The 21210-nt window shown below is 46.0% G+C and overlaps 1 protein-coding gene across 1 annotated transcript; it reads left to right on the forward strand.

The window, feature by feature from the left end:
* Positions 1-1312: 1312 nt before the first annotated feature.
* LOC123372840 (C-type lectin domain family 12 member B-like) lies at positions 1313-21113 on the forward strand. Its single transcript, XM_045021352.1, has 6 exons — positions 1313-1403; positions 6264-6359; positions 7175-7318; positions 8634-8788; positions 14845-14963; positions 20841-21113. The coding sequence occupies exons 1-6, from the start codon at positions 1313-1315 to the stop codon at positions 20977-20979; spliced, it is 744 nt and encodes a 247-aa protein (XP_044877287.1). The 3' UTR covers positions 20980-21113.
* The last annotated feature ends 97 nt before the right edge of the window (positions 21114-21210 follow it).

The following is a 21210-nucleotide window of genomic DNA, read 5'->3' on the forward strand; positions in this document are numbered from 1 at the left end:
TTCTGCATTCTCACATCTGATCCAAACTCTCTAGAATCTCTTGGCACCACTGGGGACTTGGCCACCTCACCAGGGGAATCTGTTTTCGTTTCTCCGTTACTCTGACTGTTATAAAGGTTGTCCTAATATTGTAATGGCAGGAGTAGTGCGAATCACTACGGCCCAGAGCAATACAATGTCTTCTGGATCTCCCTGGGGAATCAGGTAACAAAACTGCTGCTCTGTCTGTTAGGAGGGTGCAGCTTTCCAAGGTTAGCCAGCCTCTTCCCTCCTTCCCCTGTCAGAGCCTTACACCCCAAGGAGTGCTAAAAGTGAGCAATCCTTGCACTGGGAAAAGTGCAGGTTCTACAACAGTTCCTGGCCCTTATGGAGAAGATACAAAAGCCAGCACATGTTGCACCCTCCCTTTATCTTCTTGTGCAGCCTCAAAACCTGTCCCTTTGCCTGAACTTGTCTTTGTACCATACACTATCCTCCTAGGACCATACAAGCAAGATTCCAGGAATAGTAATGAAGCTGAAGTTTCACATATCGGAGCACAAAGCAGTGGTTCCCAGGCATTGGCCCCGATCCCTGCAGCATCCCTTGCTCTTTCTGACCTGAGCTGGTTGAAACCAGGTGTCAAGTGCTCAGATGGTGTAAATTGGACTAAAAGTCACTGATCAATAACACTGTTCTATAGCAGAGAAGGATCTGGGCCCAAGTACCTGTACTTGGGCTTCTGCATGGTCACACTGAACTCTAACTCCTGGGGACTAAACCTAGTCTCTGGAGCACTCTCAGAACCCTGTGGCAAGAGACAAGGGCTGAGAATTGATCCCGAGCCTGCTTCTGGGCAGTGCAAAGTACTAACCTCTATGATATGCTGCTGGTAACAACAGAACATGGCCATGATGCTGTGAACAGCCTGTATTCACCCCTGCATGTGAATCCTGAATGTGCAGTTCTCAAGAAACAAGTTGCCTCTTTAAAAATCAAACCAAAGAATTTACACAGACAGGGCTGTTTTTTTTTCAGACGTTGCAAAGAGAAATAAGTGGTGGGCAGATGGGCCAGAAGGAAGATAGAGGAAGAAAGAGAGAGGGACAATTCCTCAGTCAAAGGGGAACATTCTCTCTCATAACATCCTTTCAGAGGAAGTTCTGTGCCACTCTGCTCCGATATCCGGGTTGCATCATTTGTATCTATCAATGCATTAAAAAAGGAGTCATCTCTAAAACGACAGATCTTGTTCCTCGCTCAACAGCTGCAGAATCTTAAATGTGCTATATGTGCTTATGACTTGAAATATAAGCTTCCCTCTTCACCAACTATGACAGAGGAAATAACGTACGCAGATCTGGAATTTAATAAATCTTATGCACTGGAAAATATCCCAAAGCCTGCTGCTCCTGAGGAAAAAGGTACAATCTCTATGGGGCTTTTTAGTTATTGTGCTAAAATTAGCTGGTCTGGGAAGCACTCTCAACCTAATCTTAGGCAGACTGGGCCAAATTTGCTCCTCTAACTCTGCTCTTGGTAGAGTCACACCAGTGGTGAATTTGTCCTGTTTTATTGTCATTCTTAATTAACAGAAGTGCAGAAGCATGCACACTGGTGTTCAAAGCATAAGAGAGATGCTGTCTTTCCCTACTTGGATATATTACCCGTAGGAATGAGCAGTATGCCAGGTATAAGTGTTTGTGGGATCAGGCTCTAGAGCAGAGTTTGACAGCTAGAGAAAATATTGTGTCATCAGTTCATAATCATTTCTGCAGAATCATCCATGGCACGATGCAGCCTAGATTAGGATTTTAAAATTCTCAAACTCTGGTCTATGGGGAGGAGAAGATCTTTCTTTGCTTTCATGTTTGACCTACTCCAGGTTGCTTCTTTCTCATGGGAGATTGTAACATTTGGTGATAAATTATAACTTGCTTTTCTGGAGCAGAGTGTTTCTGTTGTCTCCATGTGAGGGGGTGAACACAATCAGAAAGGAAGGAAATACTTTTAAAGAGTCACAGATGCATTTAAAAAAGAGACCAGGGTGACATTAGCAAGTGGAAGAAAAAAGCCTCAAAAACCAAACCCCAGTTCATGGAGTCTTTTCCTGAAACAATGAATGAGAGATTATTTAAGCAGAACACTCACAAATCAGGACATTGGTTTGCTGTGGCCCCCTGACCAATTCAGCCACAGAGCCCGATACTGTCCTCCGCTGCAGCATTTGCATCCAGCAAACCTGGAGTGATTGAAACCCAAAACCACTTCCCTTTTTTGGTTAAATGTCAGAGAGCACAAAGGGTTTTGCCTTCAGGGCTCAGCTTGGGGCTGTACCTCGGTAGGGAAGGTGGATGGTTTTTCATCTTTACATTCAAATAAATGTCAGATTATTTAGCAGTTTTGCCATCTCTATGAAAGTAGCAATCACCAGACAGCATTAGAGTGTTCTTGGCCCTGAGTCCTGGCTGAGCAGAGGAGCACGTGGCATGATTCAGGAGGGGAATGTGCTGAGTAGCTTTAAGCCACCTTTGTGTTCTTCCTGATCCTGAGCCAGTTGTGCTTCAGTCCAGTCCTCTGGTATCAATTAGAGCAGTCAGAAGGCTGCTCCAACTTGCTCCAGTTACTATGACCATAAATTACCATTGGAGCACTTAGGGATCACCTGAGTTCAGGGAAGCCCCATCTGTGCCTTCTTTTCCAGAGCCACTACTTTACACCAGCCATAGGGAGGGGAGTTAGCACCAGAGCAACTTCACTGTTACGACCCTCCTGGGCCAGCTATGTCACTGTGTCCTAGATGTGCTGTGTATCGAGGTCACAGCAGAGTTAAGGATCTGGGCCATTTAGGTATTCAAAAGTGCCCAGAACCTGGGCTGACAGGCAACGTAAAAGAAAGAAATCCTGTTTCTGACACTGACCAATGTCAAAGGATTTAGAGAAAAAATTAACAATCTGGCCCCAGGAGGATGTTATAAGCAGGCACACAGATTTTTCCGTGCTCTCTGGACACTCACTGATTGCAGCCAGCTTCTTTGCAGCATCTTTTGAGGAGGGCATTGCCACTCCTTGGGTCTGTCCTGTTCCCTCATTCCCAACCCAGCCTCCTCTGACATTTAAAGTGAACATCCTTCTCTTCTGAGTGCCCAGGAAAGGCAGTGTCCATGGACACTTACCATAACCACTTCCAGGAACTTGACTGCATTCTGTCTTTCCAGCAGTCTAATTGCATTGAATTCAGTGAGGTTAATCCTGATTTGCACCAGTGCCAGTGGGAGGCGAAGCGGAGCCATAATTATCTTCAATAAAAGCAAAGTTAATTTTGCCTCCAGTAGAGAGTAAAGAGAGAAACCACAATGTAAATATAAGGGGCCAGATCCTCAGTTGTGCCAAATCTTTATCCAGTGCAGCTGAGGAGAGAGGAGATAAAGGAGAGTTGGAGCCACATTTGCTGATCCTGAGGTCAGTGCAGTGTAGTGCAGTGTTTCCCAAACTTGGGACGCTGCTTATTCAGGGAAAGCCCCTGGCGGGCCGGGCCGGTTTGTTTACCTGCCGCGTCCACAGGTCCGGCCGATCGTGGCTCCCACTGGCTGCAGTTCGCTGCTCCAGGCTAATGGGAGCTGCTGGAAGCAGCATGGGCCAAGGGACGTGCTGGCCACCACTTCCAGAAGCTCCCATTGGCCTGGAGCAGCGAACTGCAGCCAATGGGAGCCGCAATCAGCTGGACCTGCGGACATGGAAGGTAAACAAACCAGCCTGGCCCACCAGGGGCCTTCTCTAAACAAGCAGCATCCCAAGTTTGAGAAACACTGCCTTAGTGTAATTTATAGCAGCCTCGGACCTTCTCTAAATTATGCCTGGCTGCAACAGTCCCCAAGGGGATGCTTCATAGTGGTGATCACTGAAATTCAGGGGCACTCTGGCAATTCCTCCTTCCCCAGCAATGTTCTTGACCCATGGGCAGAAGAGGGTAACATAGAGCTGGCTATTCCAGCTGGGGATTTCCCTATCTTGCAGATTCCCAAACAGAGAGTTAAGCTGGATTTCTGCCTGCTTCGTACTTTGGAGAAGCAGAAAGTTGGTAATTCAGGGGTTCTGACTCAATAAGGAGACTAGAAATATGCTTAGACTTAATTGCATAGGATATTGGGTAAGCAAGTTGCAAACTGTTACTTTTCAGAAAGTCCGTTGCTTTCTTCCTTCTACACTATACCATCTGTATTTACAGGGCCAGGTTCTGTCTGGGAGCCAGTGGGTCGTCATGAGTTTGTCTACATTACAAAAACAACCCTGTAGGGAGGCCCATTTACATGACTGGTTACAACATATTTTTATTTTGATGTGAAGATGGGACCTAACCAGGATTTAATTGGCTCTTCAGTTTGTGCTCAAGCCTTGGACTTGTGCAAAACTTGACAGGGCCGCTCGGGGGGGGGGGCAAGAGGGGCAATTTGCCCCAGGCCCCGAGCCCCACAGGGGCCCCCACGAGAGTTTTTCGGGGCCCCTGGAGCGGGGTTCCTCACTCGCTCCAGGGGCCCGGAAAACTCTTGCGGGGCCGGGCGCAGGAGCTTCTTTGCTCCCGGTCTTCGCCGGCGGGGGGTCCTTCCGCTCCGGGGCGGAAGGACCCCCCGCTTGCGAATTACCGCCGAAGACAGAGCGGGACCCGCCGCCGAAGTTCAGCTCGGTCTTCGGCGGTAATTCAGCGGCGGGGGGCCCTTCTGTTCCGGGACCCGCCGGCGAAGTGCCCCGAAGACCTGCGGCAGGGGGCCCCCGCCTCCGAATTACCACCGAAGACCGGGCTCCACTTCGGTGGCGGGTCCCACTTCGGCGGTAATTCGGAGGCGGGGGGCCCCCGCCGCGGGTCTTCGGGACACTTCGGCGGCGGGTCCCGGAACGGAAAGGCCCCCCGCCGCCGAAGACTCCGGGCCCCCGGAATCCTCTGGGCGGCCCTGAAATTTGAATCTGAACTAAAGACACAGTTATCACCCCATTTACACTGTAAACTGGAACTGGATTGTAACTGGTTGGGGAGTTAACTGACCTGTAACTAGAGCTGGTAAAAACACCACATTTACTTCAAAGGAACCATGCCATTTTACAACATTTGAGGATATCCAATCATAAAATTGATTTATATTATCATTTTACTTTCCATAGGGGTTTTGCCCTCTTTCCTTTTGAGAAGCCTGTGTAAACATACTTCTCTGGGAGATGGATCTTTCAGCTGTTTCTTGGCTGATCATCAAATAGAAGATCATTTTAAACTCATTAAAATATATTTTAAAATACTACTCATATAAGACAGCAAAATATTCACCACCACTGTGCAGTTCTATCCCATGGTGAGGGGTGGGGGGTTGAGAAGGAATCCTTTCTCACCATCACTGATGATTATTTATGCTTTGTTATGCCCTGAAATATGAAAATCAATACCCCTGGTAATTGTACCCTAGCTAATGTCAGAGCAGATGATATTCCTTCTCCTATATGTATCTAATTCTTTCTCCTCACCATTTTATTATTTTTTAGGAAACTCAGCTTTCATTTTCAACCCTTTTGCTCACTCTTTCCATCCTTTCTGTCTAAACCTGGATTCTCAAAATATTTTCAATTAAAAAAGATTGTGAATAAGGAAAACAAAAATATTTAAGGGGGACTGGATGATGGAGGATAATTTTAGAGAAAGAGGAGGTAAGCTGATGGTGGGAAAGGACCTGTCATTGCTGGAAGAGAAGGGGGTAAATGGCTATTGGTTGGAGGAGATACCAGTGCTGGACATCTCGTTTCCACAGTAGCCATGATATTGGCTAATAAGGAGGAAATCGAAAAAACAATACTAAGTGGGAACTGTTGTGGGATAATGTGCTGATTCACGCCACATATACAGGCAGGGATATTACAACACTCTGCATCAGCAAGGGGAGTTGCTGTGGCCTGTGAAGAATTCACCCCTGGGAGGGCAGGTACTGCTTCCAGCTTTAATCTCTACTTTGGGCTCCACAGGAGCTCTGCAGACAGATTGCAGAGGGGGTGACCCCAGTCTGTTGTCTGTTTTGAGCGGCTGCAACTCCCTGCAGTGGAAGGGATGCTTTAGGCACCTAGCGTAGCTGCAGTCCCCTCCACGCAGACATCCTATCATCCTGTACCAGAGTCTGCACTATCAGCACATGGTTCAGTGTCTTTGTGGGTAGGGTGAGGAAAAGAAGAAAAACATTAGAAGCAAAATAAGGAATTTTCAGAATCTGTCTCTTTCAGTTACTGAGTTCATTCTTGGTTTCTCGCAGGGCTCTTCACCTCATCCTCATGGCGTCTGGCTGCCCTGACTTTGCTCGCATTGTGTCTGGTGTTAATGGTAGGACTGCTAGCCCTGGGGGTTGTGTGTAAGTAACAATACATATTTATTTCATGAATTCAGTGCTGGTGAAAGATGCCAATTTGATATCCATCACCTATAGGATGAAGTTCTTGATTTAACCATAGAGCTGGTACAACACAGGTAGGCTGCACAGAATAAGCTTCCCAGATGCTCTGCCTCACTCATTACTGTACATTACCTTGGACCTGCTCCAATGGTATCACCACTACAAGTGACAATCTCAATAGCCCACTTAGGCCTGGACCTCTACTCTTAAACTGCCAAAAAGGAGGCCTTTTTTGTGTCAGCTGCAGTAATCTGTCCCAGTGGGAACAGGACTGACTGTCAGTATATCATTTAATGCTAATCTGTTTTCAGGTGGCCATCACTTTTGGATACTATTGACCTGCTCTGGATACAAATTCATGATGGAAAGGTGAAAGGGTCCGTGTCCCATGAACAGGCCACCTCATTTAAAAAAAAATCATAAAAATTACATTTGAGCCCTGAGTTCATCATTATCTGATAGTTCTGTAAAATAAGGATGAAAAGAAATCAAGTCAATGGAATGACCAATAATTGAAAGCAACAATTATATTTTAATTATTTATTCAGATTTAAATAATAAAAAGACAATTATAGAAAAGCTGTAGGCAACCTGATAATTAACGCTCATACTTAATAATCCCAGCAGCATTTAAAAGTAATCGTTCATAAGGAACAAAAATCAGGATGGCTAGCCAGTCAACCAAATGAAAAGAAAAAAAAAAGCTCCTTTTCACCCCAATATCATTTGGATTTGTAAAAGTTCATGCTAGAAAATGCTTCTGTGAATTTCAGTTTTCCAGGTTACCAACATCTGCCAGGAAGAGAATGTAAAACTCAAAGAGAAGGAGAAAGCTCTGCAAACAAATTTCTCAAGCAGGCTGCAAGAAATAAGAGAGAGTTTGTGTTTGGAAGGGGAAGTGAAGAATAAAAACAATGGTAAACAAACTTGTTATACACCCGGACTTAATCCTTTGTCCCAGGATGAGTAATAACACGGAGCAATGGCAATGCAATAGACCCCTCACACACAGCATATCATACTAATCCTGAGCTCAGTAAGACCATTGCTGAATAAGCAGGGACTAAGGCAAGAAATGAGGTATAAGGGAATTCCATTTCCAGGACACTTTCTATTTTTATTCTCTCTGATGAAATTGCTTACAAGATAGATAATTAGAGCCTCTCATGATGGTGACACCAAACCACTAAGAACTGGAATGAGATTAACCAGTTTATTACACAGAATATGAAATGTCAGCTGAAAACTGTATCCTTATAGTGTTCAAGTGTGGTAAATCAGGATTACACTCCTATTCTGTCTCTAGGGTTGGTGGCAGGGGCACAGCAGAAAGAAGGGAAGTGTGTTGGAGTGTGTTCAGTCCTTTGGGAGGTAGGAGTGCCTCATATCCCTCAGGATTGACTCTGCTGACTAATTAAGGGGCAGTACTAATGGTTGTCTAAGGCAAATTCAACATGGTACCTAAACAGAAGGGTGGGTTAGATGAATCAGAAAACAATGGCAAAAAAACCAAAGCAGGAATGATCCTTAGGGTCTTTAACTGTGAAGCAGGGAATCAGCCCCAGGGAGATGAGGGAAAAGTAACTTATTTTGGAACTTCTGAAAAGAGACCTATTATACAATCTTACAGATTAGAGAAAAAGCTGAACAGGGTGATTGGCAATAATGGGAAATAGCCCCCATCTCACAAAACTGTTGTGCAGGGAGAAATCAGATTGAAAATGTGCCTGATTTTTTTCCACAACTCATAAAACCATAACATTTATTGGTAGACACAACTTGTTACTGGTGACCTATATGTTGTACATTCTCTGGCTCCCAGTCCTTTGGTCAGTTCAAGATTGTTAGTACAGTGTATTCACTAATGCCAGCTAGTTGTTCAAGCAATCAGACTTCTGCCTTTTCCTTGGGAGACTGGTCCATGGTCCAGTTAACACTCCATCCAAATTATCAACATGGGGCAGGCAATGTCTGACAATGCCCAAATGAGGTCAACGTTGACAATTTTTGATCTGTTTTTACTTCGTCAAATTTATTTTGACCTCAATGGAACTTTGACTCAGTGAAGACTGACTAAAATCTGAGTGAGATCTCAGTATTTGGAGTCATGGAGTATTAGGCATCACAACTCTTGATTACTTTGTCATCCCAAGACAATGCCTGTAGCCCTTGTTTTCTGCACATTACAGCGTGGGATTAAAAACAGAATGATGATTTTTCTCTTTCCTCCAGAAATGAGTTGTACACTCTGCCCCACAAACTGGCAACGAATGGGAGATGACACCTGTTACTACATTTCTTCAGGGAGGAAGACTTGGGAGGGGAGTCGGAACTTCTGTGCCTCACAAAATTCCACCCTTCTTATGATAAAAGACAAGCAGAAGCTGGTATGTTCCCCAGCCCAGCCCAGTTTCCGTTTACATTTCTGTGTAACTTTCAGAAGTCTCCACAAAACAGAACATATGTTTTGGCTAGTGTATCTCCAGCGATTCAGTGTCCCCAGACTCTGTACAGTAGACCAGATCCATGTACATTAGCATAATTAGCATACTTCCAAAGATGTCATTGTATAACAAGGATTACTTCCAGTCACAGCGTATTAATCAGAAACTGTTTAGGTGAGTCTATTGAATCGCAGCATGGTTACAAGCACTGAGTATTCCACAAAGGCTTTTTACCCTCTCAGAAATAGTTTCAGGCAGAGGATTGACCAGTGCTCTAAGGAGAACAGCTCTCCTGGCTGGTAGATGTAGGGAAGAGGTTTTCAAAGTTACAAACCAGGTGGGCAGAGACAGTCTTACTCAGAGGCATACATTAGTAACAGGCCTGGATTGAGGTTGCAGGATATTACATGTGTCACAGCTCAAGTTAACTGCACCTGCATTTCCACACCATGGACCAGCAAGGGTACCAGCTCTCTTGGGTGGAGACCTGCATCTCTCTCCCTTCTCTCTGAGGTATTTTTAGGCTGCACAGTCCCCTGCCTACACTATAATATCCCCCAGCAAGGTAGATGACCTAAACAGCCAGCATCTGCACTTTGCTTTTTCTCCAGAGGCTATAAACAGCATAAATGTCCACAGTTATACGTTACCATAAAACCCTTTTTAAGCGAGCACATTTATTCTTAAGCATTACAGAGAACACATATTAGAACAATAAAAGAACCTACATGCATGCTAGTAAGCTTACCAGAGATCACCTCCAGCTCCAACAAGGGCTCAGTTAGGTGAGCTGTTCTTCAGACCACACCAAGGGTTTTTTCTGTTTGTAACAGCTTCAAGCTGGAACAAGTGCACACATGAAAATATTCATCATTCCTTTATCCCTAGAGGGCCTTCATCTTCAGATTTTTGGGAGCAGGTAATCAGTAGACAATGGTTCTCTCCTGAGGGTGTAGCTTCAAAAGGCTGGGCTTTTGAATAACCAGAAGGGGATAAATTTTCATTCACCTCCACCTAGAGATTCCCACTGAACTCTTTTTGTCCCAAAAGTTCATTCTTGTCTTGCACATTATTGAAAATAGCCCTTTGAACCTCAACACTTCCCAAGGTTTACATTAGCCATGTCTGTCCCCTAGAGATGTTATGTACAATCCCACATTAATACATGAACTTTGCATTTTCAGTACAATGGACTCCAAATACACTTACACTTCATTCAATAAGGGGTTTTCAAGGGTATTGCAGGGAATTGCCATATCTGACATGTATCCTTCACAAGAGTGGTAGCCAAACACATGGACTTATTTCCTGGAGAGATTAATTCCCTGGATGATGTTTTTGCCATGACCTTAAATAATTTCCCATTCCAAGTCCTCAGATAATAAATGTGCTATCAAGCCAGCATAGAATTCAAGATCAGAAGGGACCATTATGATCATCTAGTCTGACCTCCTGCAAGATGCAGGCCACATAAGCCGATCCACCCACTCCTGAAATAATTCTCTCCCTTGACTCTGCTGTTGAATGCTCCAAATCATGATTTAAAGACTTCTAGTAGCAGATAATCCACCAGCAAGCGACCCCTGCCCCATGCTTCGGAGGAAGGCGAAAAATCTCCAGGGCCACTGCCAATCTACCCTGGAGGAAAATTCCTTCCCGACCCCAAATATGGCGATCAGCTGAACCCCGAGCATGTGGGCAAGACTCTCCAGCCAGACCCTCTGGAAAAAGGCTAACAATATCCTATCATTGACCCTTTGTACTAATTACCATTGTGGCATGTTATTAACCTATTGACTAAACCCGTTATCCTATCATACCATCCCCTCCATAAACTTATCTAGCTTAATCTTAAAGTCATGGAGGTCCTTTGCCCCCACTGTTTCCCTCGGTAGGCTGTTCCAGAATTGCACTCCTCTGATGGTTAGAAACCTTCGTCTAATTTCAAGCCTAAATTTCCTGACTGACAATTTATATCCGTTTGTCCTCGTGTCCACATTAGCACTGAGCTGAAATAATTCCTCTCCTTCCCTGGTATTTATCCCTCTGATATATTTAAAGAGTGCAATCATATCTCCTCTTATCCTTCTTTTGGTTAAGGAAAACAAACCGAGCTCCTCAAGTCTCCTTTCATACAACAGGCCTTCCATTCCTCGGATCATTCTAGTGGCCCTTCTTTGTACCCGTTCCAGTTTGAATTCATCCTTCTTAAACATGGGAGACCAAAACTGCACACAATACTCCAAATGAGGTCTCACCAACACCTTATATAACGGGACTAGCACCTCCTTATCTCTACTAGAAATACCTCGCCTAATGCATCCCAAGACCGCATTAGCTTTTTTAGCGGCCACATCACATTGCCTACTCATAGTCATCCTACGATCAACCAGGACTCCTAGGTCCTTCTCTTCCTCCGTTACTTCCAACTGGTGCATCCCCAGCTTATAACTAAAATTCTTGTTAGTCATCCCTAAATGCATAACCTTACACTTTTCACTATTGTATTTCATCCTGTTACTAATACTCCAGTTTACAAGGTCATCCAAATCTCCCTGGAGGATAACCCGATCCTTTTCCGAATTGGCAATACCTCCCAACTTTGTGTCATCCGCAAACTTTATCAGCCCACTCCTACTTTTGGTTCCGAGGTCAGCGATAAATAGATTGAATAAAATCGGACCCAAAACCGAACCTTGAGGAACTCCACTGGTAACCCCACTCCAACCCGACAGATCACCCTTCAATACAACCCTCTGCAGTCTCCCCTTTAACCAGCTCCTTATCCACCTCTGGATTTTCATTTCGATCCCCATCTTTAAAGTTCCATACAGTGTCATTTCTCTCTTCTTCCCCTTGTTACCATACAGAGTCATTTGACAAACATTCTCTATAATTTTTCTCCCCTTCTTTCCCTTATTACGTCAAAAGCTTTGGATGTAAATGTGAGACCTGGTTCTCCCACTCCTACCTGCAACCTGGTTTCTCGGTAGGGTGTGTGGTTTTCCTTTATCCACCAAGGGGTTGGCTGCCCCAATGATGGTTTGAATTTACACACACCCCTTAAAAATATTGCAAACAGCAATTCTTTGGACCAAATATGGAAGGGATGCCTCCCTATGAAGTGGCTCTCATCCATGTTCTTCTCTTACCAACAGAGGGATCAGGCAAAGAAGAATCTTCAAACCTCTGTGATAGCCAAATTCCTCTTTCTCCTCCTCCTCCCCAGAGGTCAAGACCCAGGGACTCTGGTGGCCTAACCTCAGCTTCCCTAGTGGGAGAAGGAGGAGTGTTGATGCCCTACCCCACTTGGGAGAGGGGATCTTTTGTTCTTCACATCCTGAGTCAAGGTGAGAAGAATTCTTTCTCTCACCATGCCCAGGGTCCTTTACATATTCACAGACCATTAGGCAGTCAGAGACTGTGGGAAGAAATTCCCCTTTTTTTCTGGCTATAATTACTTTCCTTCTTTCCCTGGAGTATGAAGCTGTTTCTCCAAGTCCCAAGGACCAGTTGCTTACCCCTCGTCAACTGCACTTTAGATCTTACACCAAAGACAAAACTTGAAGCTGTGGTTAGTTGTTTGGCTGTGTGTGTGTGTTCTCCCTGTGTGCTGCCCCAGTTCGGAGCAGACAGACAGCATAGCAGACCTCGAGCAAATGGCCCAATGACCACAAGATCCTTTAAGATCCGAAGGCGCACAGCCAGGTTTATTGTCGACAAAGCACGGTAATAGCACCCTCTGGCAGACTTTACGAGGATACTAAAACATGTACGCCCATGACAATGGACGCAGCTCAGTGATTGGTGGGACTTTCCATTTCCCTTTCGGCTGTACAAAGATACTCCCTCTGAGATACATCTTTATACCCTGATACAAACAATTACGTACTGCCTCTGACATAGCTAACTACTGCCCCCTGATTTGGCTAGTTATCACTCATCACCTAGTACCTATTGGTTCGATTAAAACATCTCTATTACATACTGTCGTCCTGACCTTATCTTTTGGGAGATGTCAATGTATTCCTGTTAACCTTGGGGAGTGTTGATGTACCATCCTTGATATCAGGATGTGTTTGTATGAGCACTCTGTGCTTAGCACTTCTTAGGAATGTGTATTTCTGCAATATCAGCCCTGTTCTTGACAGATTCTGTGAGCAGGTCATGCCTCATACCAGGCAGAAGATTGAGGTTGCAGGGTACTGTCATTTTTATTTTTCCCTCTCCCCCAGTAACAGTAATCTGTGCTTTTGTTGCTTGGTTTAACTTATCTGATCTCCCCAAACAAGAAATGCCCATCTTGCATTTATTACAAGTGTCAAGTTCAGGTCAACTGGACCTGCATTTCCACACCATGGACCAGCAAGGGCACCACCCCCAACTCCAGCAAGGGCTCAGTTAGGTGAGCTGTTCTTCAGACAACACCAAGAGGGTTTTCTGTTTGTAAAAGCTTCAACTTGGAACAAGTGCACTCCTGAAAATGTTTTTTGTTCCTTTATCCCTGTAGGGCCTTGAGCTTCAGATTTCTTGGATCAGGTAATCAGTAGACAATGGTTCTCTCCTCAGGGTGTAGCTTTAAAATACTTGGATTTTGCATAAATAGAGGAGGGTAAATTTGCATTCACCTCCACCTCGAGAGTCCCACTTAATTATTTTTGTCCCAGAAATTCATTTTTGTCTATGACACTGTTTAATAGAGTTATACGAAACTCATAACTTCACAAGCTTTACACTGGCTACATGTCCCTTCCAGAGAAATTACATACACTTCCACAATAATACTTTGGGTTTTTAGTACAAAGGACCCCAAATACACCTAAACTTTATTGAACAAGGATTTTCAAGAGTATTGCCTTATCTGTCACTACATGCACATAAACAAACCAAGTAAGTTTCATTTTAACAAACATCTTTAATCTTCCTCCCTAGAGGGAGTATTTTATAAATAGGAAATATATCAAATAGCTTCCAATATCTTTGTTGGTGAAAAAGCAAATCTATTTTAGGTGGGAGATCTCAGCAATCTCATTTGGTTGTTAAAATCTGATTCTGTCTTTTTGTAGGAGTAGACACAACAGATGTACACAAAGGGGGAAAGAGACAGGAGCAGCAGAGAGGAGAAAATCAGGGCTTCTGTCTTTGGGTTAAGGTTCAAGTATTGAAAGATAACCACAGCCTGTGTGTCACATGACCTTAGTATGCACTGCTGGGTCTAGGTCCTCTGAAAAAACACCAGGAGGGGTTGCTCTGATTTCCCTTTCACCAGACTGTAGGAGGCAAAAATTCCCCTTGAGGCAGGTTTTTCTCAAAAGGTTTCCCACCATGGATAGTTCCCAGCTATCCATAGGCTTCACAGCTATTTTGCCTACAACAGGGCTAGCCAGCAACAGACTAAGAGGCTCCCACCTCCTTCTGTTCCCCTTCCCTCCCTTTCTCTGGCTTCCTTCCAGCCTTTATAGCTCTGGGCTAATAAGACTGGCAGGAGCGGTCAGTTACCAGGCAGGTGGAGTAGTGATATTTTTCTACCTCTTGTCTAAAAGTCACATCTTATGTAAATATTAAATAAGACTCCAAAAAATGTGTGTTAAATAATTTTATAAATTCACAATGAAATCAGTCTTTCTGGCAATTGTATAAGGTGGACTCTAAGACTGGACTTTTCCAGCTCTAATATCTGTGAGGTTACAAAAATACAAAAAGTTACTATATGTATTTATGTCACTTAGCATTGCATAACACTTTTCTCCAGCTAACCATCATGTCTGTGTTCAGATATGTCAGAATCCATCATATTCCAAAATGGTGTCTCTTAAGTTTCTCCTACAGCACTTGAATGGTCCTGCAAGCGCAGAAAGAGGGCTATAGCTCAGTTCTCATAATGGGGAACAACATCCCATTCTGCGATACTTACATTCTTTCAATGACTTCCAGCAGAGTTACTGAACCTACAAACTTATAAACTTGTTTTTTTTTTAATTGTCCTCATTTCCTCATAGGAAAATGTCAATCGATATTTTATTAAAGAACGTTACTGGATTGGATTATCACAACGTAATACTGAAAGGGATGGCTGGTTTTGGGAGGACACCACACCTCTTTCTACATCAGAAAAGGGGTAAGTTTTAATAACTTGCATCAAGATTTTCATCAATGAGTACCTGAAGTTGAGCTATGTTGATACTTAGACATAGGGAGGTACCACTACTTTGCAAACCCTTCCCACAGTGTCCCCCCACCAATGACAAGGAGCCCTCAATCCAATCCAACCTTCCACCCAGACAAACCCTCCCACATTCCTCTTCCCAAGCAGCCATGGGCGGGGAGGTGTGGGGGGGCGGGATATAGGTACTTCACTGAGAAGCTGTAAATCTCTCTCAGTCTCTCATTTTCCCTGGCACCAGTCAGTGGGGAGGGGAGTGCTGAGGAGGATATTCCTGGTGCCTGTCAGATAAGTGCTGTGTGCTGCCATCCAAGCAACCTGAGGGTGATTCCTTGGGCCCAGTCGCTCACTGCTTTTAGGCTGTGCCTAGGAACACTGTGGAGGCTGGATCCAGTAACATAGGAATTAGTGCTCTCCAGTGCCCTCTGGGTGACCTATCTAAGGGTATGTCTACACTACAAGACTATTTCGAATCAACTTAATTCGAATGTGTGGAATCGACCTTATGAAGTCGAAGTTGTGTATCCACACTAAATACACTAGTTCGACTGTGTGAGTCCACAGTAACGGGGCCAGCGTCGACTTTGGAAGCGGTGCACTGTGGGAAGCTATCCCACAGTTCCCGCACTCCCCACTGCCCATTGGAATTCTGGGATTTCCCCCCAATGCATGCTGGGGGGAAAAATGTGTCGAGGGTGTTTTTGGGTAACTGTCATCATTGAACCGTCAATCACGCCCTCCCTCCCTCCCTCCTTGAAAGCGCCTGCGGGCAAACTGTTCGTGCACTTTTCTGCTCAGTGACAGCGCGGGCGCCACAGCACTTTGAGCACGGATCCCGCTGCAGTTATGGCCGTTGTCAACTCCTCGCACCTTATCGTCCACCTCTTCCACAGTCAGCTGCTGAGAAATAGGGCTACTTTTCAATGGTGCTGCGAGCACTGGTGGACCATGGGGAACGTTTTACCAACATCAACGTCGGGTGGCCAGGCAAAGTTCATGACGTGCGTGTTTTCAGGAACTCTGGTCTGTTTAGACGCCTGCAGGAAGGTAGTTTCTTCCCGGACCACAAAATAAGTCTTGGGGATGTGCAGATGCCTATAGTGATCGTCGGGGACCCAGCCTACCTGCTAATACCCTGGCTCGTGAAGCTCTGTGCAGGCGCCTTGCACAGCGACAAGGAACTCTTCAAGTACCAGCGAGCAGTGAGCAGCGTGACCTGTGACTGTTCAGTTTCTTTACAGAGAAGCTGAACCTGCCCCTGTTTCTTTACCAAGTGACTGTTGACTATCATCTGCAGTTACATACCCCGCCCACCCCGCTTCCCCAACTTCCAACACACGTTTAAAAATAAAATACATGTTCCACTGTAACTTTACAAAGGTTTCTTTATTGATGACTTTGCGTTACAGGGCTGAAACTGGGACACGGACTGTGCTGGGTAGGGTGTGCAGTGATGTAAAGACCGCCTGTAAACTCGAGGAATGACAGGCTCCTGCTCCCAGAGCGGTCTGCAGTGCCGGACTGGATGTTTCAACGGAGCCTGCCATCCCTCCTTTTTGGGACTCTGTGTGCGGTGGCTATGTGGCCTTTTGGCGGGGGAGGACGGATACAGATTCCTCTGCTGCGTGGCTCTGTGGTCCAGGACAGGGACCGTTGCATGAGATCTGTAACCCCCCTCCCCTGCTACAAAGTCACGTACCCCCCCACCCACACAGAACCTGCAAACCACCTCCCATACCGACCAGGGTGCGTACTGACTGCAGTGTGTGTGTGACCTGCTGCTGATCCTGCCCCATGTCTGTACCCTGGTAAAGGTGATTGTCCTGTCAAATTTCCAACCCCCTTCCCCCCCTTCAAACACAGTCTCCTCTAAAAGAACATGACGGAAACAGTAATTAACAGAAAAGTATTTTTTATTATCAACTAGACAGTTAGGGGATGAAACTGGGATGGGGGCTTGGGTGAGGCAGGAAGGAAAGGACTTCTCAAAATTTAGGGTATGAGAGCTTTTCGGTACTTGAGCACTCTGCTGGGATGCAGTGACAGTTTACACGGCCTCTGGCGCCCCTCCTTCTGGTTATTTTGGGTGAGGGGGGTATGGGACTTTGTGGCGGGGGAGGGCAGTTGCAGATACACTGCAGGGGGGCTCTGTCCTCCTGCCTGAGGTCCTGCAGAACATGCACAAGGCGCAGGAGCATGTCCGTTTGCTCCCTCATTAGTCCAAGCAGCGTTTGAGTCGCCTGCTTGTCTTCCTCACGCCACCTCTCCTCCCGTTCGCTGTGTGAGCGCTGGTACAGAGAGAGGGTCTCCCTCCACTGGCTCTGCTGGTCCGCTTCATCTCGGGAGCACCCCATAAGTTCAGCAAACATCTCGTCCCCTGTCTTTTTCTTTCGCCGCCTAATCTTTGCCAGCCTCTGTGAGGGGGATGCTGTGGCAGGTCTGGAGACAGTCGAAGCTGTGTGATGGGAAAAAGGGAGTGAATTCCTTGCAAAGATAAATTTTTGCGAACAATGAACACAGTCTAGTCTGTCTCTGTGAATTCTGGGTTGAGAGCCCAGTGCCTGATGGGGCAAAAACCATTTTCGCGGGTGGTTCTGGGTAAATGTCGTCAGTCATCCCTTCCTCCGGGAAAGCTACAGCAGACAATCATTTCAAGCCCGTTTTCCCTGGATTGCCCTGGCAGACGCCACAGCGTGGAAACCATGGAGCCTGTTTTGCCTTTTGTGCCTGTCACCGTATGTGTACTAGATGCCGCTGACAGAGGCGGTCCAGCAGCACTACACAGCAGCATGCTTTTGCTTTTGCATGACAGCAGAGATGGTTACCAGCCATACTGTACCATCTACCATACCATAAATTGGTAATAAGATGGGCATGGTTACCAGTCCTTTTGCTGCTGTCATAAGTGCCCCTGGCTGCTCTTAGCCAGGGGTGCAAAAGCCAAAATTGGGAATGACTCCCTGAGTCAATCCCTCCTTTTTGGTATCTAAAAATAGAATCAGTCCTGCCTAGAATATGGGCAAGTGTACTAGAGAACCACTGTATCAGAGAACCAGAGAGCACAGCTGCTCTGTGTCAGATCCTGCATAGATTATGAGCTGTATGCTATTCACAGGGGGTGCTCCTGCAACCACCCCACCTGTTCATTCCATTCTTCCCCAGCCTTCCTGGGCTACCATAGCATTGTCCCCCCACTTGTGTGATGAAGTAATAAAGAATGCAGGAATAAGACACAGTGACTTGTTAGTGAGAAATGAGTGGAAGGCAGCCTCCAGTTGCTATGATAGTCCAGATAGGACATTAAGGAGTGTGGAGGAGAGGAGCCCAGCATCCTGCTGCTAGTCCAGGGGCAATTGAATCTTTTCTTTACACATGAAGGGTGGGGGCTGATGAAGCTCAGCCCCCTGTTGCTATGATGACGATGGTTATCAGCCATACTGTACCATCTACCAGGAAAAATTAGAGGCAGGCACCCTTGATCGACCTAACAGATGCTAGTCAGCATGGTTACCAGTCCTTTTGCACTGCCCCATGTGCCAATAGGCTGATGATGACGATGGATATCAGCCATATTGTACCATCAGCCACCCATGGCGGGGGGGAGCTAGGATGTTGGTGTTGAGTGCTGCAGCATCGCTTCTATCTGCAGCATTCAGTAAAGATAGGGTGACATGTAAAAGAGTCAAGAGAGGATTGTTTTCCCTTTCACTTCTGGGGGTGGGTGGGGGGCTGCGTAAATTGCCGAGCTATGCCCTGACCCACCGCGGACACTGTTTTTGACCCTAGAAGCATTTGGAGCTCAGTCAAGAATGCAAATCCTTTTCGGAGACAGCAGGAACTGTGGGATACCTTGCGTCCTCAGTCCCCCCTCCCTCCATGAGCGTCCATTTGATTCTTTGGGTTTCCGTTACGCTCGTCACGCAGCAGCGTGCTGAGTCTCTGCTATGCCGTCTGTCCGGAGATTTTTTTAAAATACTTTGGACCAGGCATAACATTACAGTAATTCCCCTAATTAGATGCAGGAGTCTCCGAGCGAGATCACCCTGAGGACGGTCACTGAAGGAGATAGAGAGCGCATGCTGCGTGAAAGCCAGCACAAACCAGGGCCCTATGCAGCCGTGCTCGGGGAGGCAATGCTCCCTGAGTACCTCATGAAAGCCTCACCCGGAAAAGTGTGCTACCACGGAGCACCCAATAAGGCAGCTCTCCCCAGGAACCTCCTGCGGAGGCTTTTCAATTACCTCCAGGAGAGCTTCGTGGAGATCTCCCAGGAGGATTTCTGTTCTATCCCCATATATAGAGAGACCTCCTTTTCACATACTTCAGATTCCTGTTATATTAAGAATAAAAGTTTACATGGTTAAAGCACTTACCGACTGCTCCTTCCCCTGATTTAGGATCCGGGTTAATGGCCGGGGACGGTTGGTAGGGGATCTCCGTGACGGTGATGAAGAGATCCTGGCTGTCAGGGAAACCAGCGTTGTAAGCGCTGTCACCTGCCTCGTCCTCCACAAACCCTTCCTCATCTTCCCCGTCCGTGAACATCGTCGAGGAACTGTCCGTCGACACTGTCCCATCATCAGAGTCCATGGTCACTGGTGGGGCAGTGGTGGCAGGCTCCGTAGCATCCGTTTGCCGCTTTGATTTTTTGGTAGCCTTGTCTGGGGTCCTTGATTTTCACGCGGCGCTGCGTTGCATCCCGCCTGTATCCTCTGTCTCTCATGGCTTTGGAGACCTTCTCGTAGGCCTTTGCATTCCGTTTTTTGGAGCGCAGCTCCGAAAGCACAGACTCCTCGCCCCACACACCGATCAGATCCAAGAGTTCCCGGTCAGTCTATGCTGGGTCCCTCTTTCTATTCAGAGATTACATGAACTCCTCTGCTGGAGAGCTCTGCATCGCTGCCGGTGCTGCTGAGCTCGCCCCGATGTCCAACCACGAAATGAGATTCTAACTGTCCAGACAGGAAAAGGAATTCAAATTTTCCCGTGACTTTTCCTGTGTGGCTGGTCAGAGCATCCAAGCTCGGACTGCTGTCCAGAGCATCAACAGAGTGGTGCAGTGTGGGATAGCTCCCGGAGCTAGTAAGTTCGATTTGCATCCATACCTAGCCTAATTCGACATAGCCATGTCGAATTTAGCGCTACTCCCCTCGTCGGGGTGGAGTACCGAATTCGAACTAAAGAGCCCTCTAGGTCGAATTAAATGGCTTCCTGGTGTGGACGGGTGCGCGGTTAATTCGAATTAACGCTGCTAAATTCGAATTAAAGTCCTAGTGTAGACCAGGCCTAAGATTACATCCTCAATTTCTCTCACCACTTAGGCAGCCACTGGGGCTGTGAGCATGGTAAAGTCAGGTCTATCATCGTAGTGGGGGTCAGTGCACAGTATTGTGTCAAGCTCTTCAGTGCTTTGGAGAAATATGTGCACTGAGGGTATGCTGGAGCTGGAGGTGTAATTTGCAGCTCGGGTAGATATACCTGTGCCAGCTCTGAATGAGCTGCTACAGATATGCCTATATGAGCCAGTACTGATTCTGCTAGCATGCTGGGGAGGGGGGAAGGGGAGGGAGAAGTAATGTAACCATTGAGGTAAAAATGGCTGGACAGGCTTGGTACTGCATATACAATCCCATGTGAAAACTCATCCTGACACCTTTTAGACACTAGTTTAATCAGAGCTAGTGTAGGTTTGTCTACCTGAGCTGGAAATTACACCTCCAGCTCTAGCGTAGCGTAACTCTAACAATTTTTTGAAGATGACCCTGTCTGATAATAATTATGCATGTAACACAAATGTGGTATGGTGTAATAAAACTGTGCTTTGTTTTCTAGAATCTCTGTTTACAGTGGCAAGAATCCCTGTGCATCTCTGTTGGATTCATATATTTATGCCATTCAGCGCTGTAATCATAACAATTTCTGGATCTGTGAGAAGGCACCCATCCAGCTGAGGCTCACAGACAATCAGTAGCAGTTTATCAGTTTATTATGGTTTATCAGTATGAAATGTTTATTTATGAGCAGTGGGAAGGAACTCTTTGGGCTCTGTTTTGAGTTGTGAGATTTTGGGTTCTGCAGAGTTTCCAAATGAGCATTTAAATTGGTGTTTAGAGTCATAATCAGCATTGTCATTTCATGGTTTTAGGATGCCTTTACAAAAGTCATATGCAAATGCTACACACATAGTGAAGGCCATATGACC

The sequence above is a fragment of the Mauremys mutica genome, chromosome 1, assembly GCF_020497125.1.
Source record: "Mauremys mutica isolate MM-2020 ecotype Southern chromosome 1, ASM2049712v1, whole genome shotgun sequence".
Taxonomy (NCBI): Eukaryota; Metazoa; Chordata; order Testudines; family Geoemydidae; genus Mauremys; species Mauremys mutica.

Excerpts from the sequence above, each read along its gene's own strand:
- LOC123372840 (XM_045021352.1), top strand. The coding sequence starts at position 1,313 with ATGACAGAGGAAATAACGTACGCAGATCTGGAATTTAATAAATCTTAT. Across the intron at positions 1,404-6,263 it reads TGCTGCTCCTGAGGAAAAAG|GGCTCTTCACCTCATCCTCA; the intron begins GTACAATCTCTA and ends GGTTTCTCGCAG. Across the intron at positions 8,789-14,844 it reads TAAAAGACAAGCAGAAGCTG|GAAAATGTCAATCGATATTT; the intron begins GTATGTTCCCCA and ends ATTTCCTCATAG.